General features: G+C 42.6%; 1 protein-coding gene across 1 annotated transcript in view; it reads left to right on the forward strand.

Moving 5' to 3' along the window:
- Window positions 1–26,935, forward strand: part of CTNNA1 (catenin alpha 1) — a 121,703-nt gene that overhangs the window by 26,999 nt on the left and 67,769 nt on the right. The window contains exons 6-7 of the mRNA XM_034066619.1: window positions 1,834–2,100; window positions 5,147–5,350. Of these exons, the coding sequence (XP_033922510.1) occupies window positions 1,834–2,100; window positions 5,147–5,350 (471 nt within the window). The remainder of the gene's footprint in view (window positions 1–1,833; window positions 2,101–5,146; window positions 5,351–26,935) is intronic.

Raw genomic sequence — 26,935 nt, forward strand, 5'->3', positions numbered from 1 at the left:
TTTGTGTTGCACTCTGCTGTGTTTAAGGAGTTTCAGTTTGCCTGGTAAGCAGAAGGTCTGTTCAGCTGTAGTGTACTGCTTCTGATGGAATTTGTTCTCATAGCATTTGTTTATGCTAATGCTGTAGTACCTTAATAAGATGCTGCTTCCCAAGACTTGCACTTCCCATTTTGAAGCAGTGCAGGGGTGGGTGAGGAAAGAATAGAGATGTGGCTCAGTGCTTTGTGCAGTCACTACTGGACCATGCTGTCTTTGTGGTTTGCAGAGATGGACTAAACATGTCCATTTAAACAGGGAGCAAAAGTGATGGCTGAGCACAGAATTACAGCTCCTTCCAAGAGGAGAGTGCTGGTGCTCATCAGTCTTGCACTGAAACCCCCTTTTGAGAAGGGATTTTAAAATCGTGTGTGTTCTGTGTTTGGATAACTTGTGCTTTAACCTTAAATGGCATGTAAAATTTGTTTTGTTCAACAGCACTGTTGTGACTCATTCGTGTGTAGGTAAGTTCTCAAAAGCAAGCAGAGATGTGGGCAGTCCATTTATCACAAACAGCATAATTCTTGTAGATCATTTGTTTGTTTGCTCTGCTGATATGTGCAAACCAAAACTGCGTATGCACCTCTGACACTGCTTGGGGGATTTTTGCACAGATTCATCTCTGCAAATAAACTGGGTACAGTCTGAAATGGATGGCCAGTTGGTTATGTATCTGAAATCTGATTGTGGGGAATGCAAGTAGGATTGGGATGGCAATGCAATAAATGTTCTTAAATTGCTCTGTGATGGATCGTTCCACGCTGTGGGAAGTGGTTGTATTAAATCTGTAAGCCTGCTTGCAGTGCCCTCCCTGCCTGGTGTGTATCTTGTAGAGGTCACATGTTACCCATTCATTCTGAAGAGCTGTCAGATTATTTTTCCTTTTCTCAGTAAGACAGTCCTCTTTTTCATCACCTCTTCGTTAGATTTAAGAGGTAAAATTATGATACTGCTAAAACCCCTGTTCATTCTTCCTTTTATAAACTTACTGCTCATGCTGGACTCAGAAGCTTTATCTAATCATAGTGCTTCTGTTCCAAAGTGGAGGTGATGGTGCTTTAGAGCATTGCAGCAGTGAGTGTTTGGTCTGGACTTGCTCATTGGTCTTAAATTAGAGGTAATTATCGTCACTGGATTAATTTTGTCTCATTGGAGATGACAAGAAGTTGAATGAGATGATATACTTGTTCTTCTAAAATGAAGTACCCAGGTCTCTTGAGGAGACTAAACTCCATCTTCTAGGTGTGATTAAAGAAACCATTCTGTTTGTGAGTCTTTGAGTTTAATTTAAAGATTATCTTGCTACTTACGTGCAAGTCAAGACTGCAGAGGAAGCCTCTTGTTCATTTGATAGTTAAAAATTTGTTTGGTTCTAAAATTACCTAAAAACTCAAGTTGCTCTGTTTTGAGGATTTAGGTTTCTTTGTGACTCTTTAGATGTCATGCAAACTGGAAGAAGTGGGGAGAAAACATATACTTGCAACTTGTATTCTTCTTTACAGGTGTTACCAGCTTTCAAAATGCTGGTCCTCAGAGGTGTAGAGGAACAAAAATCCAACCTCAGATTTTGAATTGTGGAGTTGGGAATGGCCCACTTTTGGGTTTGTCTTTATGACGCTGTTGTTTTTTGAAATTAGTTGAGCCCTGAAGAATAGGGACACTCAGTCAGAAGACAGTTGTATTTGAGGGTACTTAGCAAAGAACCTGCCTGTCTTTTGAAGATGTGGGGAGGCAATGTATGGATGTTAAATGTGAATGTTCTCATGTTTTTTTTCCCCCCTATAATTTTCCTGATAGGAATTGAAAGATGTGGGTCACCGTGATCAGATGGCAGCAGCCAGAGGAATCCTGCAGAAGAATGTTCCTATTCTTTACACAGCATCCCAAGCCTGTCTGCAGCACCCGGATGTAGCTGCTTACAAAGCTAACAGGGACTTGATCTACAAACAGCTTCAGCAGGCAGTCACGGGCATCTCCAATGCAGCCCAAGCCACTGCATCAGATGATGCTGCCCAGCAGCAGGGTGGAGGCGGAGAGCTGGCTTACGCTCTCAACAATTTTGATGTAAGTTTTAAACCCTTTATGATGTAAAAAAATAAGGTAACTCCATCTCTTCATTCACCTGATTTAGTAGCAACAGCTTCCTTTTATTTCTATTGCCTGAGAAATAATTTTCTACTGAACTACACCAAGTCTCAGGTAAAGTAGGCTCTTATTTTTTAAAAGCCTTTTTCCAAACTAGGATTGATGGAATATAGAAAGTTATATATGTGGTTCTTAGTGATTGAAGGCTGTCAAGTTAAACTAGCTCTGAAGCAGCAGTTAGCCTACTGCTGCATTAGATGTAAGCCCTTAGTTTATTTGAAATTGATTATTTCTTAATATATTTATGTAATATATTCTTCTGCGTGACAGAAATGATTTATTAAAGGTGAATAATGTATTTGAAACTTCCCAAGCTACCTATTGAGAAGAACATGAAGTGGGAAGTTTAATATGGTTGGGAATGGAGTCATTTCAGTGATGTGTTGTACTGATCTGTCATGTTCTTTATCTTGCATTCCGTGAGTTACTGTGGATAGCCATGCATTTTTACTGAGAACGCTTTCCTTTTGAAGCCAGTGTTCTGTGTCTACCACTGATTCAGCCTCTGAATTTCAAACACCTTGGCAGTAACTTGCCTCTAAAACTTTATTTGATATTGCAAAGTCATCATTCAAAAGATGTTTAATACTTTTGGCTTGTGCCAAATATTGCTCACCTCTTTGCTCTTACCACTCCTGTTCCTGCCCTTTGTTATTTCCTCTGCCATGTTTCTTTTACTAGGACAAAGTACTGTTTGAGTTCTCCCTGTGCCCAGTGTGAAGCCTTCTATGTGATCTTTTGGGTAACATGGGGATGTCAGGGTTGTCTTGATCTTTGTGATGATAATTTCAATTTTAATTCAGCTTTTCTTGAATTTCAGCAGTTGTATGTTCAGCTACATAAGCCTTAAAGATCATGCCTCAGGTTAGCACATAAGGAATCTAAGGCTTGAGCAGTATCTGTGCGAGGGGAAGGCAGGTCCTGTAATAGTAACAGTTTTAAGGACTGATTTCATTACATAGAATTGAATCATAGAATCACAGAATGGTCTGGGTGTGAAAGGACCTTAAAGCTCATCCAGTTCCAACCCCTGCCACAGGCAGGGACACCTTCCACTGGAGCAGCTGCTCCAAGCCCCTGTGTCCAAGCTGGCCTTGAGCACTGCCAGGGATGGGGCAGCCACAGCTTCTCTGGGCACCCTGTGCCAGTGCCTCAGCACCCTCACAGGGAAGAGCTTCTGCCTAAGAGCTCATCTCAGTCTCCCCTCTGGCAGGTTAAGCCATTCCTCTTGTCTTGTCCCTACAGGCCCTTGTCCAAAGGCTTTCTCCAGCTCTTTTTGTCAGCCCCTTTAGGCACTGGAAGACTATTACAAGGTTCATGGATTATCTCATCTACCTCAAACTATTTAATGTGCTTTCTTTTATATGGCCATATATCACCCTGTGAAATATGAGATTGACAAAACAAATGTGTTCAGGTTCTTGGCAGACACTATCCCTGTGCTTAATTTCCTGCTAACTTCAGTCCTGCTAACATTGTTGCACTCTGGTAATGAGAGGTTTTGCACGCACATGTCTCCAGAAACTCCAGTGTTTGTACTGTTATGGTAAAATATTAAATGGCTACGAGAAGATAATCGTCATCTCTGTCTTTTATAGGACAGTTCTGGGGTTGTAGCATACTATTGTTTTATGATCTACATAGCTAAAAGTTTCAGGAAGAGTGGGGACTGTGTTGGAGAGCACATGCCATGTTCTAGTTCTTCTGCAAAGACTACGTGGTTACGCTGCAGGGAGACGAAATGGGCTGGCTGGTGGTAGCAGTAGTGGTTGTGATGTTGCTGTTGAAGTTTGCTGGTATACAAACTGGTTGTGAAAATCCCATGTAAAAAAAAATAGTGATTCTTCCCTCTACTGTGCTTTGAGGAGAACCCTCCAGCAGTCCTGCATCCAGCTCTGGGGCAGCAGCACAAGAGGGATGTGGAGCTGTTGGAGCGAGGCCAGAGGAGGCCATGGAGATGCTGCGAGGGCTGGAGCAGCTCTGCTCCGGAGCCAGGCTGAGAGAGCTGGGCTGGGGCAGCCTGGACAAGAGAAGGCTCCTGAAGGGGAGACCTGAGAGCAGCTCCAGTGCCTAAAGGCAGCCAACCCAAACCAGTCTAGGATTCTATGAAAAAACATCTGGGGCTTCTTTTATAAAGAATTAGCAACATCCTCCCCTTCCCAGCCTTGTAGCAGAAATAAAACCAAAGCTTGAAATGGCCAAGTAATTTTAACTTAAGTTGCAAACCTGTTGAATCTTGTGCAGGTCCTCACAAGGTGATAAAATACCACACTGCTGATTCCTGGTGAGCTTCCATGCACGGTGGTATGTGCACCTTGAAAAGCTGATTATGTCAGTACTGCTCTTCCAGCCTCAAGTCTCTCAGTATGAGCCATGCTTACTAATACTGTCAAGATAAACCGGTGATAAGTTTTCTACCATGACGAAATTGATTTCTGTGCTGTTTGAAACATTTGTGTTGATGTTTCACTTTGAAAATGTTTGAGAACACTGTTGTATTTACCTGAAGAGATTAAAAACTTTTTCAACTAGGACAGCAGAGCACTGTACATCGGGCTAATTTTAGATGTTTATTTTCCTTGGGTTTATGTTCGTGATCGGATAGTTATATCTGACAACTTAACTAGTGAAGGCATGTCTGCACTGACATGTAGTTAAGAAGAGTTCTGTACTTTGAACCTTATTTGTGCTGGCACATTTGATTTTGCCATTCATGTAATGAGGCTTCCTGTGGCCAAGTTTTGTTCAGCTGTCAAAGCAGCACAAGAAATGACTAGCAATGTAATCTGCTGGGGAACCTTTTAGTCATTCTACAAAACTACTCATGAAAATCATCCTCAGTGCCAAAACTGTGTGTTTTTTGCCTTTAAAGCCTGATGGGCTGTAAATGTTGTTTGTCTGGATGACTTACCAGCAACTTTCTGCTTGGTCTGGTTACCAATTCCTATATTTCTTGATTTCCTAGAAACAAATTATTGTGGATCCATCAACCTTCAGCGAAGAACGTTTTAGGCCTTCCCTGGAAGAGCGCCTGGAGAGCATCATTAGCGGAGCAGCCCTGATGGCTGATTCATCCTGCACACGTGATGACCGACGGGAACGTATAGTTGCCGAGTGTAATGCAGTGCGACAGGCCTTGCAGGATCTGCTTTCAGAATACATGGGGAACGTGAGTATCTCCTGGTCTGTTTGTATAGTTTGTGTGCTTCTCTAAAACATGGAATCAAAGCTTGTGTGCCTCAAAGCTTGCTTGTTCTGTTCCTGAACAGAATTTGAACAGTAGTCCTGAAAGGTTTGTCAAGACGTAAGTTCAGACATACTTAAATCATCAATGATCTTTATCTTCAAATGGATCTCTAATCTTCCAAGCAACTATTAGCAGTATAAAGTGTTAGCCCTTCGGCACTGTTCTTGTTTTATGACTGTTAATATTGGTTTGTATAGAAATTCAGTCAAATTAGTCTGTTTTTCCATCTCAGTTTACATAAGGTGACTTGGCATGTGGAAGTGGCACTTCATTGCTGCTGAAGCTTGGAAAGTTGAATTGCCTCATCTTTCTAGCTAAAGGCATAGATTCTCAGAATCAAGTTAATTACTGTTGCTACTCAGTTTCAGTAGAGGTGATGTATGATGTTAGATATTTAGCAAGAATTCCTGAGAACAGTTTGGTACAAATATTGGACTGAGCAGTTATTTTCCAGCTTTTAGGCATTTTATGTGCGCACAGCGTTTGAAACCTGAGAATGTTTCTATGCTTGGAGTAAATGTTATGTCACACAGATGAGCTTCTGCATTTGAGGGCATCGTGATCTAATACTGGACATTCCTCTCTCCGATGCCTTGTTTGTTCACATCCTGGTGGGTTTTAATCTGAACAGCTCTTGCTGTGTGAGAGATGAGGTTGGGGTATCGTAAGATTTGGACTATGTCTATACTATAACAGTATTTAAGTTGACTTCAGAAATGCAGTTGCAGAAATTGCAACAACTTCAGTGAACTACGTGACTTGTATCACTGTAGCAAGTAAAATTGGCTGAAGAAATGTTAATGGTATGAGGCAAAGTCTTTATGCTTTTGAGCATGTGTGAGATGAAACTTACCTCAGAGATACCTGGTTTAGACAGCAGAATTCATTGAAGAACATTGTCGTGTTGTGCAGCTTATCTTCAAATCTTTTGATGAAAACTACTTCAGCATAGAGTAAAATAGATCTGAGGGCTGCTGTGTGCGGACTGGGGGGGGTACAATTTGAAGAACAGATGCCGTGTGTGGGAGAGAGGAAGTAAAACAAGGATTTCTGTTTACCAAAGACAAGGGCAAAGTAATCGAACAAAGCTGAAAGCCAAGTCTTATATAGCCTGCGGGCTGAGTTAGGTACTTCATGTAGTCTGTCTTAATTGCTTGTGAAAGTAGCTTGTGCTCAGCATTGACATTATATAGAACTTAAGACTGCAGCTGGGAAGCATGACGTTGTGCCATTTAAAATTCCTTTCAGAGCAGGGTGTTTTATTAGTATATGATGCATCTGTAATAATCCCTCAAACAAATGCGCTGCTGGATTGGATGAAGCCCTGTCTGCATGATTCAGAGCAAAACATCCACCACATGCTAATTAAAAATATGGAAGAGGTAAATGCTCCGTCTTGCACGTAGGAGTTGGTGGCATTTCTCTCATTGCAGGTTGGTTGATACCTGTGTAAAACTGCAAAGTGTTGACTTCTTACTGCAGAAATTCCTGTCCTCCTCCTCAACTGTGTACCGTTGTCTCTGATAGGCAAGTGGAAGTAATCACACTGAGATGGAAAGAATGTGTTCCCTCTGTTATCTCTTTTAACACATTGTGAAATTAGTGGAGCATGCTGAATTTTTTAAAGTCACTGCTATGTTATGATTGTAGACAGTGTAGTTGGGGAAATGAGATTAGAAATTCAGTGAAATGGAGTGGAAAAAGCAATTGATAAATTATGGTGGAAATGTGGGATGGTGTGTAAAAATCCATACTGTAACCCCCTCAACGATTAAGCTGAAGAATGACTAATAGTTGGGAATCTACACAGTGAAATAGGTTTGATACAACTACAGGAAGAGTGGGGATGTGCTGGTTTACAGTAGTGGTAGAGGAAATGTCACATCATGTATATGTATGACATACCCACAGCTATACGGTACCCAGCCATCTCCTGCTCTGCTTTTCTCCAGTCTCTCTTTGAAGAAGGAAATGAATCAGGCATTAAATCTTTTAATTGCACAGCACTTGCAGTGCATCATAAATCCTCTCCAAGTGCTAGAATGAGAGGTATTTATTGGCCAAGTGTAAAAATTCAGAGAGAAGACTGTGTGAGGAATACACTGGTTGAAGCACAGGAATGTCTTGAGGCAGATTCCCTTTTAGTTTTAAATGCCTTCTGTTTTAGTGACTTCCTCTGGCTTTTGGCTTTTCTTTCAGATCTCTGTCAATAAAAAGGCTGTTTCCTGGACAGTTTGTACTCAAAGTTGCGTGGTTTGGAGCTATAGTTCAACTGGCTCTTTGGGCCTGTCCCCGAGGGCCTGCGAGGCTGCAGGTTACCATGTGCGGCAGCAGTTTCTATCTGAATAACAGTTTTCAGTAATCAAGTGAATTGTAGGATCTCTTGACCCCTACTGGCATTGAAGTCATTAAGAATGAGCAGCAATCAGCCCCTCCTGGCCAACTCCCCCCAGTTTCTATGCTGGGCATGATGTGCTATGGTATGGAATACCCCTTTGGCTAGTTTGGGTCAGGTTTCCTGGCTCTGCTTCCTACTGGCTTCCTGTGCCCCTCCTCACTGGCAAAGCATGAGATTGAAAAGTCCTTGATCAGGATAAGTGCTGCTGAGCAACAACTAAACCATTGGTGTGCTATCAGCATTGTTCCCAGACTAAAGCCAAGCCACAACCCTGCTACTAGGGAGAAAATTAACTGTATCCCATCCAAAACCAGGACACCTGGGGATGAAGCCTGTAATTATGCCCCTAAAAGAAGGACAAACTTTGCTTGCTCAGTAGTTTGTTATGGCACTCGTTTCCCTTTTGTTTTAGGCTGGAATGCATCATTTACCCTTCCACTTAGCACACTTGTCTTGCCATTGTCAAGAGTGGTCCAGCTTGGTCAAGCTAAATTTTGTGTGTCAGTGCCAGTGTTGTGTCGTACTAGTAACAGCAGTGGATCCTACAATAGGACAGTAACAAGGGAAGGTCTGTAGCTTTACTTACCCAGAGTATACCCCAAGCTCTAGCAGTCTGTGCCTCAGGTACTTCCAGAGCTAGCATTGCTGACTACACCTAACGGCTCTTGTTGGGCTTTACACCAATGAGTCTGTAGTTTCTTTCTGAACCCTTATAAACCACAGCATCCTTAATATTCATTAGCAGGGAATTCTCCTTCCTCAACAGGTACTGAATGAAGAAACATCTCCTTTTGTTTGGAAGCAGAACAGTGTTCTGCCTGTACTGTTAGATGTGTTCAAAGCCAGGTTGGACAGGGCCTTGGGTGACATGTTCTAGTGGGAGGCATCCCTGCCCATGGCAGGGGGTTGGAACTAAGTAGTCTTAAGGTTCCTTCCAACCCAAACCATTCTATGATTAGATGTTTCCTCCACTTAACCTAGGAAGAGACCCTTAGCAGTTACTCCTGCTCTTTCATATACCACTGACATTTCAAAGCCATATCATGGAGAACCTTTTTTCTCCAGAATGAAGTATCCTGGTCTTATTAGGTGCTTGCTGTAGACAAGATACTCAGCACCTCCTCAGCTTTGGTTGTTCCCTCATTATCAAACAGCATGGCAGGTGATGATAGGATTTGTGCAGTGAGTTAGGACTCAGTGCCTGTGCTTATCTGCATTTCACAGAAGTTTGCATCGTTGACTTCAGCCTAGTCTTGTGGACTGGATGCTAGTTAGTATCTGCTATGGTAGCGGCTATCTCCTTGTTTAGGATACATGAAGAATCCAGCTTATGTGGTCTGAGAATGTTCTGAGATGGGAATCACACTGCATGTGGTGGCAGTGACTGGGACGTGGGTTTTGACAGCGTGTTTCTGATTCAAGTCAAAATGCTGGTGTAGGCACATTCTGGGATCTCCTCCTTCCCCTTGTCTGGGTCTTCACATTCCCTTGGAAATCTGGGTACCAAATCTGCATCTGCCTTTCAGGATTCACACTGTGTCTTGGTATCTTCTGGTTTTGTTCTTCAGTCCTATGTTAAGGATGCCTAATGCTTGGTTTGCTCTTTGATAGCTGCTGAGCACTGAGGTGTTATCTTGAAACGGCTATCATCAGGATTTAGCTTCTGAGTGGTAGCAGTCTGTATCTGTGAATGTTACATGAGATGGTCCTTCTCTTGTGTACCACTTACTACTATGTCTACTGAACTTTGCCATTTTATTACCCAGCCTCTTGGCTTATAAACCACATTCCTTAAAATGCCAGCTGTTCATCCCTTAATAGTAGCATCTGATTCTTTAGCTTCTTCCCCTCATCTTCCCCTTCACCCAGGGAGAGCTGGTTTTCATTATGGCTTTTGCTTGCTTCTCATGATTCCAACAGAAAACAGTTTTCCTTTTTAAACTTGCATTGCAGATCCCTCCTGGATTGAAATAGCAAACACAAATGTCTGTATGCATTTAATTTTCATTACTTGGAATAAGCTTGATTCTTCCTGCTAGTGCTGAATGGCAGAGCAAGAGTAGGAAGGCTTAAAAAAATTCATAACTGATTCTGACTAGTGCTGTAGAAGCACTGTAGTCCAAGGTCTTGGATCTGGAATGCTGTAAATTCACCACATCAGTCATAGCTGTAATGTAACTAGTGGATGGCAAGGTCCAGATCTGTTTCCACCAAGCATTCTTGGTGTGTGTTTGACTAAATTGAAAAGAAAAAAATCAAAGCATATTTGAGTTTAGTTGGACATTGATACCAGACTTAGGCAGGGGAAGATGACAGAACAAAGCATCTGCTTGAATAATGTCCCAGATTAGTACTACAGTGACAAAGTTAGTAAGGTTAGTAAGAGAGCTGGGATCCTGAGTGCAGCACTGTAACACAGTACAGCAGAAGCAGTCTGTGGTGTCTAACTCCACAGTATACTGCCGGCAGACATTGACCAGTTGCAGTTTGCTCCAAATAAAGTCTGAAGCAGAGTACTTCTTTGGCATTGCTACCCATTTACTCAGGTGTTTTCTTTGCACTGGCAGCTGGTGCAGCATCTTCCAGCATAGAAAGCAGGTATGACTTCTGTCAATATCTCTGCTTGTCTGTCCCGAACTAGTCAACTCTGCCTCAAATTTATACATGTAATTTTCACTGCAGTTATGTTATCTAAACTACTTCAAGTGAATGCATGGAGAAACAACAGTGGCCTGATAGAGCTGAAATGTTTCTGCATTTATGGGAAGCTATAGAATGGAGAGGTAAAAAAAATGTGTCTGCAGACAAAAATCCCACAAACTTTTAAGTCATGACAAGGTATGTGCTCTGTCCTGTACCTCTCCATGGGTGTTATTAGCACAGATCTTGGGCAGCTTGGCATGATTTTTAGCTGCTTTGTTAAATATGGCAAATGTAGGAGATAGTGGGTTTTGAGGTCAGGATTGTGGAGTTGGGGTTTGCAGGTTAGGAAGTGCAGGCCATCCACTGGGAACTTAACCAGAAGTTTCTGCTCTTCTCTGGCTGCATTGAACTTACAGAAGACATCGTTTATCCCACTGACATGCAAGACTGGAAATAAAAACTTCTTTAAGATTCTGACAGCCCATTTTTTATTACTTGATGCAGGTGCCCTGAGGGATGGGGACAGTTGGGCTTCTCTCCATCAGCACTGTTCCAGAGCTACTCACAGCAGTGATTAGGGGTGTCCGTGCACAGAGATGAGCAGAGAGTTCTCATTTTAAGTCTCTTCTGTCCCCATCAATTTCTAATGCATACAGCTGCCCTTTCATACACACACCAGTAACTCAGACATGTACTAGCATAAACTTGGTCACAAATTCTAGTTTGGCTTGTGGGGAATGTGGACGTGAAGCCCCATTGTGTACCACATGCTCTTGTACAATAAAATCCCTTGTTACTACATTTGGAAACGATAAATCATGTTACATAAAGTAGCTTGACAGGTCCTATTTCAATGGGAATTTTAATGCTTTCATATTAACATTCTGACTGTGTCCTTGACTGTCTGGATTGCATTAGAGGTGCTTGGCAGCAAATGGAGAAAACCCACTGGGGGCTGGTTTCAGAGCAGGCGTTCCAGGCACACATTACTTCAGCTGATTTCCTTTCTTTCTTCCAGTTTCTATCTTCTGCTTGGCCTTGAGTGGTTGAGTACCAGGGCTGGGTCTGTTTAGGGGTGATGATTGTATTTCTGATAATGTTAGACTTTAATCTAACGTACAATAGTACAGCACAGTTGAAGGTGAGGTGATTGAACACCAGGCTGCTGCACTACACTGCCTGGTAGAAACTGTTATGTGCTGGGCAGTGCAGTTTCGCTGCTAGGATAGCTGGAGTAGGTCTCAACACTTCTGGAATAAACCTGGTGGTCTCATAACTTGCTATATGCCCCTGTTTGTGTGTTCAGTGTGCTTATACAAATCTACTACTTCAGAGAAGTACTGTTTCCTCTATATTAATTTTGCACTTTATTGCTTTTCTTCACTAAGCTTCTTTGAGCATCTCTGATGCCTGAAAATGAATGTCTAGGAAAGCGCCTAGCTTACCTATTCAGTATCTTTTGGGAGAAACAATTCTCTTTTCAGAACTACTAGTGAAGGGTGTTTCTACTCCTGACACATTTGTGTTTTACAGAATGGAGATGTCTTCATTTTGAATGTGTCTACTAATAATGTTGTTACACAGCTTTGTATTCTCATCAATGATCCAATCTTGGGTAGGACCACATGTAAACCTTCACATGACTCTAAAACTTATTTATGACAAGTAGCTATCTATTTGAAAGGGCTCTTGCATAGTCCTTTTAATGAAAGCAACTGTTTCTGTGGAAATAGTTGGGAATTAATGTCAGACTGATCCCTATTTATGATAAAGATGCTTATAAAAATTCCTCCTTGTGATAATCTATACTTTCTTTTTTGATATTGTTTCTGTCAGTTTAAGGTGCCTGAATGCTGATTTGATGGACGTGGTTTGAAAGCCTGGCTAGATTTTCCTGTCCTGGACTTTGCTGTTCAGTGAAGACAGCTGTGCTGGGCACTAATTTCCATAGACATTATCAGTTTGACAAAGATGCTGCTTTTGAAAAACAAAATATTTCTGAAGTGATACAGTTTTAAAGTTTAATGCTTACAGGCTGACAGGATAAATAATTCATCTTACGTGGAGTGAAGCCTCCTGAAGATGATGGGAATTTCACACTGCATCAGCTGGGCATTTTTGAGCCACAAGAAAAGAGCTTCCATATTTCTTGCCCAACAACTTCTGGACTTAGCAGGGGGTATGTTTTCAGAAGACATGCTGAGAACTTTCATTTCTTAGGTAGTAATGCAAGGACCTATGGAAATAAACAGAAACCAGCTCAAGCAAGGCTTTATCCACCTTGTAAGCTTTGGAGATTAAAGCTCTTCATTGCTCGTGATCATCTCAGCAGTTCCTTTGAGCTCATCCCAATGTGTATCTGGAGTTGCTGGTTAGAGATCCCCAGTAACTGTTGCCGTGAGTGTGCTCAGCCTCAGAGGGGAGAGAAGGCAGCAGATGGAGCTTCCAGTTCTGTGTCATGGGCTTAATGCCTACTTAAAGAAACCCAGCAAAGCCTAGCACTCACACCTGAAGTTCCAGCACAAGCTTGTCAGTCTATTGAAATCTTAAATTACTGCTCTTCTCCACCCACTGCCTTCAGCCTTTGCTGCTTGTTTGGTGCAAAATTGCTGGTAATAACTTCTATTGAATAGATTTGGCAGTAGCTGGGGCTTAGTCTAAACTGTCTTGTACAGCAGCACTCAACCTTGCAGTCTTTCCATGATTTTCAGCATTTCTGTTATAGACTCTTAATATATGTAAAGGAAGGGAGGTTACTGCCCTCACTTACAGTGCTTACTCCATTCAGGTGTGAAGCAGATTTGAAGTCTAATGCTGTCTCTAAACTTGAGAATTGAGCCTTGCAGATATGTTGTGTGTCAGTGAAGTCTTCCATCCTGCTCGATCCCTCCTTTCCTCCCCCACCACTTTAGGCATGTATTGACGAAATGCCTATTTTTCCTTCCTTGTAGACATATGTCCATCTCCAGTGTTAGCATATCTTAAATACCTTCTAATATTACAAATCCAGACTCTTCTTACTGTAATGTTAATCACTAAGATTGGTGGAAGGAAGATCTGATATAATGTGTGCACACTCTTTGTGGTACAGCAGTTGACATTTAGCAGCATTTTACTTTTGAGCTGTAAACCATTTTACATAAATATGTGCTAATGCTATGCATGGATCCTGCTTTACAATTCTGTTTTGTCACTTAATTTGAATTCTATCATTTTGTAGGAAAATATTTGAACTTTTATCTGCTTACATAAGATGAAATCTATGGTCACCCCTAATGAAGCACCATTTGGTGGTGCTTGAATACTCACTTAAAGCCAAAATCGAGGAGTATAGAGGGAACAGAGCATGCAAGTTTGCACAGTGACTACTGATCTGTGCATAAACAGTCTTTTAGCCTCCAGCAGGATCATGCTCTCAGTGTGCAGAAGTATTACACACACAACTGGGCTTTTGATTTCCTCTTGTTGGAGGAAAGGGAAGATGGAATTATTACAGAGTTGAAATGCTGCAGTTTTTGCATTATAAAAAATACTTTCAAGTCCTGGACTTCCCTGTTTTTATTAAACCTTGACTTAATACAAACTCTGGATTAAGTTCCTATCTTTCTGCAAGATGGGATTCAGCAGATAATGAAATGAGAGAATGAGGACAGTCGCTGTCCATGTACACATGTGTCCCTCTTAGTGTGTGGTACCACTTACATCCTCTTCCGTCCTTCAGTGATAGGCAAAACCTGCTGTGCTCTGTTATATCGCTTTTCAGTATCTCTTTACCTTTTTTATAGATCCTGATGCAAGCAGTAGAGGTCTTAATAGGTACCCAGCATTTCTATTCTAGGGGTTTGTTTGATATCTGGACTGTGCTCTTTACTTAACCTGTTTTGTATAAGAAAGCTGATGTTCTGTAATGCTCATAATGTGTCCTGGAGCTTTAGACCTACTTTGTCCCAGAAAGTCAACTGGATCAATACAGAATAATTAGCATTTGTGGCTTATCCAAGTAGTGGTAGCCCTCTTGAATGTAAATAGAGGCAGAAGAGTGACTTAATCCTCCTTGTGTCTGAGGAAAGGATGAGGGTCAAGCTGTATCTTGGAAAGCTGTTGAAATAGAGGAGAAAATGTTGGCTTCCTTCTGGGCTGCACAGGGACATGTCCCTTCAGCAGGAGGGACAGGATTTAAAAGGCAAAAGAGCAGAGACAACTTACATATTGTCAGGGTTAAAATCTTCTGCTCAAAGCTGTTTGAAAACACTCCAAGAGTTAGGAGATGGTATCCTCTTGCCGAATTGGCACTCTGAGCTGTTTCTTTACAATAACAGCAACAAACCTATAGGCTTTCAGGCCAACAACTTCCTCACAAAGGTGTGCTAAAAGATGCATTTTCTTCATTGCCAACTATAAAAGGTTTTCCTCAGGCATCATGCCAGAAGGGGAAAACCAGGATATTTGCACAATTAGCAGTGATCAATAGAAAGGCAAAGTCTCCTGGTTCTGGACTTGCTTTCACAAATAACTGTGCCTTTCCTAAGCGGAGTGTATTTTTCTTTAATGTCCGTGTGTTTCAGACTGAATGCAAATGTTGCGTGATGTGCAGCCACTCATGGATTATTGACTCATCCTGCCTGTGTGTCAACCTCTGACTGTCAAGAGGAAAGGGTTTTGCCATTTGTTGGGTGCTCTACTGCTGCCGTATGTGGCCAGGAAAAAATTGCTTCTTAGCTTAGAATCTCTTCTGTACGCCTGGGGTGCTGTCATCTGTAGCTTAGTGAATATGATAATTTGAATTGACATTATCAGTTACTTTATGAAACCTGCAGAAAGAATTTGGGAAATGAAGCCTGGGAGCTCTTTGGGGAAAAAAAACAAAAAGGTTTTGAAAACTAAAGGTATTTCTATGGAGCAAAAGAAGCATGGATGATGTGGGAATGTGCAGTGGAGTAACTGGTGAGAGATGAGGTAGAGTTCTTGTGGACAGAGGCATGTTAGTCTTGCAGGCTGATGCATGTAGCAGCTCTGCTGGGCTGAGATGTCGAGGCAGTGGGTGTGTGCCTGTGGTGGGGCCACTGAGCCCCTTCTGGTTCTTGTACCTGCACCAGGTTTTCCTTCTAGCTTGCCTTTTATAGAATCATGGAATGGGTTAGGTTGGAAGGGACCTTAAAGCTCATCCAGTTCCAACCCCTGCCATGGGCAGGGACACCTTCCACTGGAGCAGCTGCTCCAAGCCCCTGTGTCCAACCTGGCCTTGAACACTGCGAGGGATGGGGCAGCCACAGCTTCTCTGGGCACCCTGTGCCAGCGCCTCAGCACCCTCACAGGGAAGAACGCTGCCTAATGTATTGTCTCAATCTGTCTTCCCTTTTTCCAAAGGGTTCATATGTGCATCTTTTCCTCCTCACCAGTCAGCTTCATGGACTGGGAGGGAAAAGCTTGTGTAAAGTGGGGCTTTGCCTACTCTTCCCTGTCATGCCTTTGAACCTCTCCTGTGAGGACTGTCTTAATTATTGAGTCATTTGAGGGGGAGAAGGTGACATGAAAGCTCTGATGTCAAGTACAAAATAGGACTGCAGCTATATCATTTGATACAGTTCCCCTTAAATGCCAAATTGTGAATTTCCTTAGAGGCAAAATGAGGTTTTGGGCATGTTTCCAGGAGTCAAAAGAATCCCAATTCTGGAGGTCACTGGGCTGCCTAAAGCCAGGGAAATGAGAAGTTAATGCAGAAATAACTGAAGTGTTTAAAGAAGAAAAAAGTTGAAAGCCCTTCTGCCTTGTTCCTGAGCAGTTGACCCCTTTGGAGCGAATGGCCTACAACATGGTTGTGTTTCTTCCTGAGGGATCTTTCAACTGAGGAAGGCTTCGTTAACTTAAAAATCTATGCTCTTGCATTGTGAGAGTTGGTTTGAAGCAGGTTTGTCCTGTAGCTGCAGGTGAGATTAGTGCCTGGGCTTGCTGAGCCATTGTGGTCTTCTCATCCCCACTTCTGTGGTCATACGTGACTGCTGCTGTCGATGGAGATGCTGTGGGACTCCACTGTGGGGGACTGTGACCAAAATGAACAAGGAGATCTATGAGGAATATGTGTGTAGAGGAAGAAGGTAGTGATTAAGCAGCAAATCTTCGTGCCCTGATACTCCCCCATACACTGTCATGAGGGCTTACTCACAGAGAATGTAAGAGTGGCTTTTGGTGACAGGTGCTGAAATCTCCAAACTGCCTCTAAATCTTTATCCTCGATCACTTTGTAGTGCTGGGGAAACATCCCCACTCCTCACACACACCCCTGAAACTAAGATCCTGGGTACTCTCAGCTGGTGCTTCGGAACTGGTTTTGAAAGAACAGGGCTGTATCAAGTACACAGGGAACCTGTGTCCCCTGGGAGTGCTCCTGGTGTCATTTTGAGTACACAGATCATTTTATGCATTTTGTGAAGTTGCTCTATGACTTTGGTTATATTACCACTTCTGGAGCACTGCCTGTATAAAGGGAAGGGTGTTCTTGGAACTAGACTGGAGTCAAGTATATATTCAGTTAAAGCTTATTTCTTGGTACAAAACTGAATTGAACAAGCTAGGTTTTTCAGATCACTGTCAGCTTAAGTACATTCCATTTCCTTGTTTTCTGTCCCAAATTGTACAGTTCTCTACATTAATTGTTTGTTTTGAATAACTGCTGCTTTATCATCTATCTGAGGCTAGTTTAAGTTATCTCTCTAATGGTTTCTTTACAAGTTGATGCTGATACAATAAAAACGTAAAATACCTTTGCATCCTATAGCTCTCTGTTTTATTTACTTTCCATTTCTAACCCTTACCATAGGTGATGCTGCCATCCAGCTCCACCTTAGATGTGCTGACTGCTTCCAAGTGGTTTATTTCCTTTGACATCCCGTTGCTTTTGAAGAAGGGCAGCCACTTTGTATGTGTCAGGCTGGTGCTGGAATTCCAGATACATAATCTGCATATCTCATAATCTACAAGGGTGGCTGGAGATGAGTTAACTTAGTAAATAAAGGCTTGATAATGTCTCTGTAAATAAAGGCTTGATAATGTCTCTGTAAAGGATGACGTTCATGCCACGTTTCTTGTGCCTTTTTAATCCTGCACAGTTCATCAGTGAGGTGCTTTAGGTAAATGGAGGTGATGTGAATAAGGTTGCTGCCTTTCTCTGACTGCAGCCAGTGGTGTTAACCTTGTGAGGATGTTCTTGTTTCAAGCAAGTTTGTTCTCCTTGGAGACAAGTGAAGTTACTGAGGTGTGTGTGTGGGATGGAGATGAGATACTTGGGCTTTTTGGTGCTGGTAAGGCTAGAGGTGTTCAGTAGCTGGGCCTTTGACATTCAGCTCTTGAGGCTGTTTCCAGTTTTAATGCCTTTTGCTTCCTGTCAAAGGCAGCTTGTACCTAGTTTTTGTGTTACTGTATTGCTGGTTAAGACAGCTGAATCCCTTCGTACAGGAAATACTTAAATCTGTCACAAACTAAAGCTATTTATATGTCTAATAATGAGTAAAGGATATATTAATTCTAGCTTTGAATGTCTTATGACTTGTATTGGTAAGATTGTTTTATTATCTGTTCCTCTGAGCTGTCTTGCCAGGAGTTAGGTGGCTTTATTCCCAGATTTATAATGCATTCTCTTCCTCTTGGAAAGGGCATATGCTGTCTTGGCTCACTCTTTTTGAGTTTTGCAGGGGTCTGTGTTGTTCCAATTTTAGTTGTTCTATTTCTAAAGCCTTTCACATGCATGTAAAATATAATAAAACCTAAAATATTTCAAGGCTCTTAGAATGATTGCAGGTGTAAATATCAGCCTCCTTCTCACATTCCTCCATTTATCTGTGAGTTCGTGGAATTTGCAAAGGAAAAACTTGAGGTATTCTTTCCATAAGATTACTAATAAACATCAGAATAAAGAATCCACTTTAGCAGATTGTTCAGTGGCCGCAGCAGCTCCCTGGTGACTCCTGCAGAAGCATTTTGTCCCTCTGATGTGGTATTCTGAGACATTTCCCCATCCATCCTGCTGCTCCCATCTACCCAAGTGAGATGAATTGACCTGTAGCCAAGCTTAACTAGTCATCATTCATCAAAATCCCTTGTGAGGAAACTGCTGTAAGTATTGACAAAATACTGTGCTGCCCTTGAGCTCCTTGGGTGTCATTCACGAGCAGCCTGGGTCAGGCCTCACCTGGTTGCACAGTGACGGGGTGATCCAGCATCAGGTCTGCATGCTGCCTGGAGAAATGCTGTAGGTTTAAACACAAGCTTTTATCAGCAATTCAGATACATCTCTAGGATCTGCATAGACCCACATGGTGAAACTGTGGAGGCTCTTTGTTGCAGAATGGTGTTGCTGCATAGAATCCCAGACTGATTTGTGTTGGAAGGGACCTTACGAGCTCATCCAGTTCCAGCCTCCTGCCACAGGCAGGGACACCTTCCACTGGAGCAGCTGCTCCAAGCCCCTGTGTCCAACCTGGCCTTGAACACTGCCAGGGATGGGGCAGCCACAGCTTCTCTGGGCACCCTGTGCCAGCGCCTCAGCACCCTCACAGGGAACAGCTTCTGCCTAAGAGCTCATCTCAGTCTCCCCTGTTCTGGCAGGTTCAAGCCATTCCCCTTGGCCTGTCCCTACAGGCCCTTGTCCCAAGCCCCTCTCCAGGTTTCCTGCAGCCCCTTTAGGCACTGGAGCTGCTCTCAGGTCTCCCCTTCAGGAGCCTTCTCTTGTCCAGGCTGCCCCAGCCCAGCTCTCTCAGCCTGGCTCCAGAGCAGAGCTGCTCCAGCCCTCACTGCATCTCCATGGCCTCCTCTGGCATCGCTCCAACAGCTCCATGTCCCTCTTGTGCTGCTGCCCCAGAGCTGGATCAGGACTGCAAGGGTGGTCTGCCTGGAGCAGAGCAGAGACAAGGACAATGAACTTCTAAAACAAGCAGCCACACCAGCACATTCACCTCCTCATGAAAAACAAAGCCTAAACACTCTGCCTCCCATCTGTTGATTAGGCATCAACTGCCATCTCATGGGAGCCTCTCAGGAGGAAAAGTGCTGCCTGAAGGGTGGGAGACTTAGCCAAGTGTAAATTAGAGCTCTTTGACCTGGCTCTCAGAGCTCAACATGAAAACATGTTCAAGATAACATAAATCTCTTGCATCTTACAAATGATTTCAGATATGCTTGTTTTGTTAATGCTGAGACCAGGTCTGGATTATAGAGTCCTAACTTTGCTCCAGCATAATGATTTAATGGAAACTAGGAAAAGTCAGTTCAGTGAAAGCTTGGTTTTAGCTTATGTTTGCCAGTTTTGGTTTTCTTTTGAGCTCTGAAGGCAAAGGTGCGTGTTGTTGCAGGATGATTTTGTTGGCACCCTGATGCTTTCCCACCGTTAGTTATCTGTATGAATAGATATTTTTGCTTCAGTGGTGGAAATCTGTTGCAGAGGTGTAGAACCTGTATGCTTTATATAATAAAACCTATGCTGTTAACTTCTTTAGATACAAGGGTAAGCCTTAAGAGAATACTGGTAGCTCTGTTATTTGCTAGTGGTACAGAAGTAGTACAAAATGTGTGAGAATCTGTTATTTTCTGGACCAGACAGACATCTTTCATCCTCTCCTTCCTCCTTCCCATCGCAGGTGAAAATAACAGGGAAAAAATGCTTTGTGCTCTTCCAATACCACTGATTACTTGAATGAAAGAATAACTTGGTAACACTAGATAGTGACTTCAAAGATTTAATTTTATTATTGCTGAAAAGAGGACTTACTGTTGCCTGGGGAGATATTTGGATGAAATTGGGAGTTACCCTGTGCAAGGGATGTGGGAATGGATAAATGGGTATACAGGTTAGTAACTGGGTTCTGGCATGGCCAGGGATGAAATTCATCACTTCATATAGTTGAGATTTGATTGTCCTTAAGGCGTGAACTGCTGACAAACCAACCCCAGTGCCTGCTAACCAGACCAAGTGTTTTCCAGTGCTCCCGGCATTACTCTTGAGTGGGAATTCTGGAGCAAGCAGCAGGAATTCAGAATGGATTTTAGCTTGGAGCAGTCCTGAAGATTTTGGTCAGCTGCCAGTAAAGTTAAAAGATGTTATGAAATTTGGAAGAAGACTAACTTGTGTGTTCTCCTGATTTTCCTTTTTTGTTAGGGAACAGACTCTGCCAGAGTGAAGCTGCAAATTACAGCTCTCATCTGAGGAAGTTAAAGCTTTTGGAGGGGTTTTTTAATATATATATTAAAGAAGAGACTGAAAATATGTTACTAATTTGAAATATCTATTTCAAAGGCAGTGGAATTCTTTTGATAACATACTGGTAAAATAGGCCTTTCCTGATTAGAACATTAAAAAGAAAAGAACCAAACCACTTGTCAAAATAGAAACTGGGCTGTGTAAGAACTTCTCTTTTCTGCTCAGAATGGGTGTGGGTTTTTTTCCCTGGCTCAGATCACCAAAGTCTGTTCATGTTCTTTATCCCAACTTTCACCTTGTGTCTGTGAGCAGTCTGTGTCAGGTACGTGGACTTGTCATTGAGTCCTAAATCCTGTCAGCGCTTTAAAGCATTGCACTTGCAATAAGCAAATGTAGAAACCAGTACATACTAGTTATAAAAAAGTAATATTTCTAGTATATTTTACCCATTTAAATGGGTTTATGGCAACTGAGCAATAGCTGGTGGTTTAGACACCAGGAAATACCTGAAATGTGAGACAGATCATGGTAATGGAGGAAAGAGCTCAGAACAAGGCAATTCTAAAGTAGTAGGCATATAATTTTAACTAACCTGGATTAGGAGGAGATGATACTGGCAGAGCTGGTGTACTTTTACTGTAGATAACATTAGGTAACATTAAATGATAGAGAAATCTGGTACTAGGATAGTATCTGTATCCCTGAGACTGCCTCTGTGCAGAGAATCCCATCTGCAGAGGCCCAAACCCTTCTTGAATATGAATTCTTAGAAGTTTTTCTGCCTTCCAGAGGTCAGGTTCCCCATTAGTGGGTGGATCTTCTTCAATTTACTTTTAATGTTTCAAATACTACTTTCAGTTAGTACCCAGGGTTACTGGTTGCATGTTTCTCATTGTTTCAGGTGGATTGACTGTGTCATGTATTAATATATATATTTATTCATTACGTATGTGTGCACACCATCCCTGGCAGTGTTCAAGGCCAGGTTGGACAGGGCTTGGAGGAGCATTCTGTAGTGGAAGGTGTCCCAGCCCATGGCAGGGGGTTGAAACTGGATGAGATTTAAGGTCCCTTTTAACACAGACCAGTCTGGGATTCTGTGATAATTCATGTTTTAGAGGAATGGGGTGGTTGGGTTGTGTTGTTGTTAATGTAACCCCATCTTTCTGGAGCGGTTTCCTTGTATCTTCATGTTTCCCAGTGAGTGACTGAGGGTCAGGGAGTACAAACTAACTTTTGATCCTGACTGTTGCACGGCAGGTTGCAGTCAGAGGAGTTGCAGTGAACCCAATGTGCTGCAATGTAGCTGGGTTTGCATAAATAGTTGAAGCTGTTTTTTAAAGCTGATGATCACTTTCTAATTTGCCTGATGAAGATTACTGGTTTTGAATAAATGGACAGTAAAAGTAGGTGTCAGAAAGTTCCTGTCTTGATGATGCAGCTTTACTGTGGCATATTCAAATGATGGAGTGCCCACTAAGAAGAAGAAAGCAGTCTGCAGTCTAGTAGCATCAGCTCATTTGAATGTCGTATAAAACCTTTTCATGTGTCTCTGGACACTCTCATTGGCATGCTTTGTCAAGTTAATTGTTGTCCATGGACAGTTGTAGATATGACGGGGTAATAACCCTGAAATTTATCTGTGTGGTGCACTGGAGTCGTTCTCCACTTTGTCAGTTCTTTGCCTGCCATGTTTTACAGGGTGCTGTCAGGCAGCTGTTAGTCATGGGAAGGTCCTGGAGTGGTCTTGAGCTCGTCAGAGGAGAGTGCTGGGCACTTGCACCTTCCAGTTCTGCCTGTAATATTACTGCTTCTGTGCAAGTGTTTTTTGCACAAGAGCTCCCTGTGTGTCAGGTGGTGGCTGCTGCCTCGATCCCTGATGGTAGAGGTGCATCTGTGCGGTGTGATCTCCAAGTGGTTTTCTCCAAGTTTTAGATTTGTCAGCAATACCTGCATCACCAGTAAATCCCAGACTTGGAGTCAAAGGGCATTGCATCTTGTTCAGCTGTTCCCAGTGCTGAAGGTATATTGAATTTGCACTCATGGCCTGTAAATAGCTGAAATGCCTCAGTCCGGATTTCATTGTAACATTACATTATGCTGTGAACTATGTGGCTGTTCAGGTATTCTAGCTATGGGAAGCAGATGTCCCTCATCCAAAGAACTGACATAATTTAGCTGGTCTAGAGATTTGCTCTCCATTCACAGGCAGAGTAATCCCTGGCAAAAGCTCATTACCCATGGGACATGGAGCATGTGCCTCTGTAGCTTCAGTGAAGGATGTACAGACATCTCCTGAAAGTTAACTGTCACTCTAGACTATAGTAACTTGACAAAGGTATCTGTTACTCTTGTTTTGTTATGTTAGAGATGTAGTACCTGCCAAGCTTACTGTGTTCTTTTTCTTTTTGATAAGGTTGTAGTTCAGTCTTACCAAATGTTTAACCTTAACCTTTTTTGAAGCTTCTGGTATCTTAGGACTGGATGCTAATTGCAGGCAAAAAGCATCTGTTGTGTAGTCAAAACTATCTTCTTTCCAAGTTCCACAGCTGCTCTGGTGCTAATAGATGTCCCAGAGCTAGACCAGTCTTCCATAGAGAAGAATATAAACTAGAGATGGCTTTGCCTGCCTGTCTGCCTTGTAGCTGTTAAATTCTTGAAGGCCTGAACCCTAAAGATATGCACTTGATACCTACAGAGCTTCCAGCTGTCATTAGGAGTTACCAAACTTGGCTGCCTGTGCTCGGGCTCTGCCTTGCAGTCATCTGCTGCTCGCCTGGGGCTGAGCAAGGCCCAGTCCTGCCTGGAAGCAGTGACACAGCTATTCCCATCTTCAGGACTGTCTGGAAAGATTGAGGAGGAATTCCTTAACCTTTAAATTATTCAACCAGAATTTCAAGCATGGAGTTAATCTGAAGTCTCTGTTGGCCTTGGTACAACAGATGTTGTTGTGCGTTTGGGGATGGTGTGCTTCAGGGCTCAATAAGGACTTCCACATACTTACTGAAGCATGTTGTCTTATCCTGAGGACAACATAGATGATGCTTCAAGATCTCCTGCTCTTTAAACAAGAGGTATGTGGTTAGACCTGGGGGCTTGCAGAATGGCCTGGTGGGTGGTTTTCCCAACTCTGTTCTTGGCTTGCATCCTGCCATGGGAGCATTCTGAGGGATGTTCCTTGTGCTGGATAAGGATGTTCCCTCTGGGTTGGCTCAGCTGGCTTGGGTAGCTATATCTGACTTGTTTAATGTAGAGGTTGTTGACAAGGCTCTGAAAGCATCTGCAGTGCAGGAGCATGCATATATAGAATAGTTAGGCTTGGAAAGGCTATTAACTGTTATGTGGTGCCATTTGAGATGGAAACCCACTTGTGATCCATGTTCCTGTCCCCTTCCTGTGTTCTCACTGTTAACAGCTTGTGTCATCATTAGCTTTACTAAGTGCTTACTTCAGGTGGTGATATCAGGGTTGAAGCCATGTATTTGAGAGCAGCAATTGATAGTCCCAGCTAACAGCACATGGCTTTTGAGGCAGAGGTTCTGGGCATGTGATGGATTATTTAGGAGTTAGTTAAAGGGAAGACAGGAAATGCATCCTTGTTAAGGATCCTCGCTGTAGGTTGAGCTGGATTCTGCATTAACACTCCCCTCAATGTTTTTAGCTCTGAACAAACCTGTAAGTAAAACTACTTTTTGCTATAAGCTTTTCTGCATAAGGATATGCAGATATCATAAAGGATATTTCAAGAATTTTGGTAGCTATAGAGTTGAGAGCTATGTTGAAAGAACCTTTCTACTTGAAATGCATTTCCTGTATCTAGTGCTGCCTTTAATCTCATGCGGTCTCACAAAACCCGTTCTACCTATTAAATATGCAGTAAAGCTGTTCTGTTTGGTGGGAGATTGTATGTTTAAACAGCAGAAGTCCTCATTGCTCCTGTATTTTAAGATTAAAAATTCAACTGCAACACTACCTTCAGATTCAGAGCCATTAGAATGGATTTCTCAGATTTATTCTCCTGATTATAATACAGAAAATTAATTGCTTTTGACTGCAAGGAATTATGACCCATTCATTATTTAACAACCTTCTTAATGGATGAACCTTTCTGATTACTTCAAGACATTTCCTGAAATAAGGTTGCTTTTTGAGCTGGTATAAAGCATAATGCACCTCTGTCAAACAGTGGGTGCACTGCACACTCTTTAGGTGTATGGACTAGTGGAAAATTCAAACAGGACTTTATCCATGTCTGTTTTTCTTCAGGATTCAACATAAAAGTAATGGAGCCTGCTGGGAGGAATCAGGGGGTAAGTTACTTGAACAGCATTTAAAATCATAGAATCCCAGACTGGTTTGTGTTGGAAGGGACCTTAAAGCTCATCCAGTTCCAACCCCTGCCACAGGCAGGGACACCTTCCACTGGAGCAGCTGCTCCAAGCCCCTGTGTCCAACCTGGCCTTGAGCACTGCCAGGGATGGGGCAGCCACAGCTTCTCTGGGCACCCTGTGCCAGCGCCTCAGCACCCTCACAGGGAAGAGCTTTCAAAATGACCCACAGAGCATGTGGTGCCTGATGTCAAATGTGACAGAGCTTTAACTCATTGCAGTATAATAGTTTTCCTGGAACCTCCATGGTAATGAAATTGTTGATAAGGTAATTATTCCATATCACTGTGTTCCATAAGAACAGAGGACAGTGAACATTAACATTGGGGTTTATGGTGGTTGAACACTTGTGCTGAATTCTGTCCCTTGACCTCTGCACTCACCCGAGGAGGGAGCTGGTGTTTCCCCAGCTGTGCTGCAGGTTGCAGTTCATTTGTGTGGTCCTCTCTCGTCAGGTTCTTGAGTCTCATTTTTTTTTGCAGTTGTCTTAACGCAGCCTAAATTTCAAAGTAAGCTGCAAGTGATGATGACATTTCCTTGTTACTAATTGCATTTCAAGGTTTTGCATAGTACATTCAGAATACTGTTTTTTTCCTCTTGTGTATCTTACCTTTGCTTATGAAAACATCGTGCTTGAGAGATGCTTTTAATCTTAAAATTAGTCTCTTTGAGAGTTTCAGAGAACAGATTTCTCATGTGCTGCTTTGAAATACCAGCAGGATTTGAGGTGCAGGTAGCCCATGGACACTGAAAACCCCTGAGAACTTATTCCAGGCAAACCTTTCGCAGTAAAGTAAATGCAGCTGAGGATCAGTTTCTAAAATTATTTTAACTGACAATTCAGTGGATGTGATTGTCCTGGAACATCTGAAACCTGTTCTTTTGTTCAGATGGTCTATCAAGGCTTTGGGTTGTGTCCGTGAACTTGTCACTTCTCTAAATGAGAAATCTTTCTCATGTTCTTGAAGCACTGTGTTTTGAACGTTGTGTTCATTGTGGTACCCACATAAAGAACACTTGCACAGGGAATGTGTTTCTAACAGTTTCTGCCTGGCTGTGATTCAGAGCTGAAGTGATGTCTTGCTAGTTTGACATCCCTAAATGATAGGGATTGTTTGTCCTTGCTAAACTCTTGGCAGTGTGGGCTTGCTGGAGACACCACGCTCCTGACTGGCACCATGATCAGCAAGTGGTCACAGCAATCTCTCAGGAGACTGAGGGAGCACCCATGGCAAGAGACAGGTCTTAGCAGACCCAGGCACTGCCAGGTCAGGCTGGGGCTCACACCAGTGTGCTGGAGAGGATGCTGCTGCCCCTGATGCAGGTACTCACAGGGGTTCAGTATTAAGGGGTAAGAGTTTGGCTTTGGTTTTCACTTTTTCATCTTGCTTATTGTAAACAATATTTTCTAGTCAAGAAAACACCTTATTTGGTAAGAACCAATGCAGCCCAGCTCATTTCAAGACCATCATCAAGAGCCAGCTTGGATGGGGCTTGGAGCAACCTAGTCTAGTGGAAGGTGTCCCTGCCTGTGGCAGGGTGGTTAGAACTAGATGAGCCTTAAGGTCTTTTCCAACCCAAACCAGTCTGTGATTCTATGATTATTGTAGTAAACCAGAAGGTGCTGTGTTAGATATGACTGTGGCCCAAACCTGACTTGTCTCCTTTGGATGTAGACGGGTCTTTACATATTGTGAAAGAATGAGCTTTTGACATCTGTTTGACAAGGGAGGAAGAAAGAGGCAAATTCACTTTTACAGTATACACAATTTTAATAACAAAACTTTTTTGTACACTGCACTTGGTTTTCCTCCATTACTTACACCCCCTCCCACCAGACGTTGCCTCTTTAAACATAATTTAAATACAATGCATCGAGGACTGTCTTT

This window comes from Melopsittacus undulatus, chromosome 10, assembly GCF_012275295.1.
Source record: "Melopsittacus undulatus isolate bMelUnd1 chromosome 10, bMelUnd1.mat.Z, whole genome shotgun sequence".
NCBI lineage: Eukaryota > Metazoa > Chordata > Aves > Psittaciformes > Psittaculidae > Melopsittacus > Melopsittacus undulatus.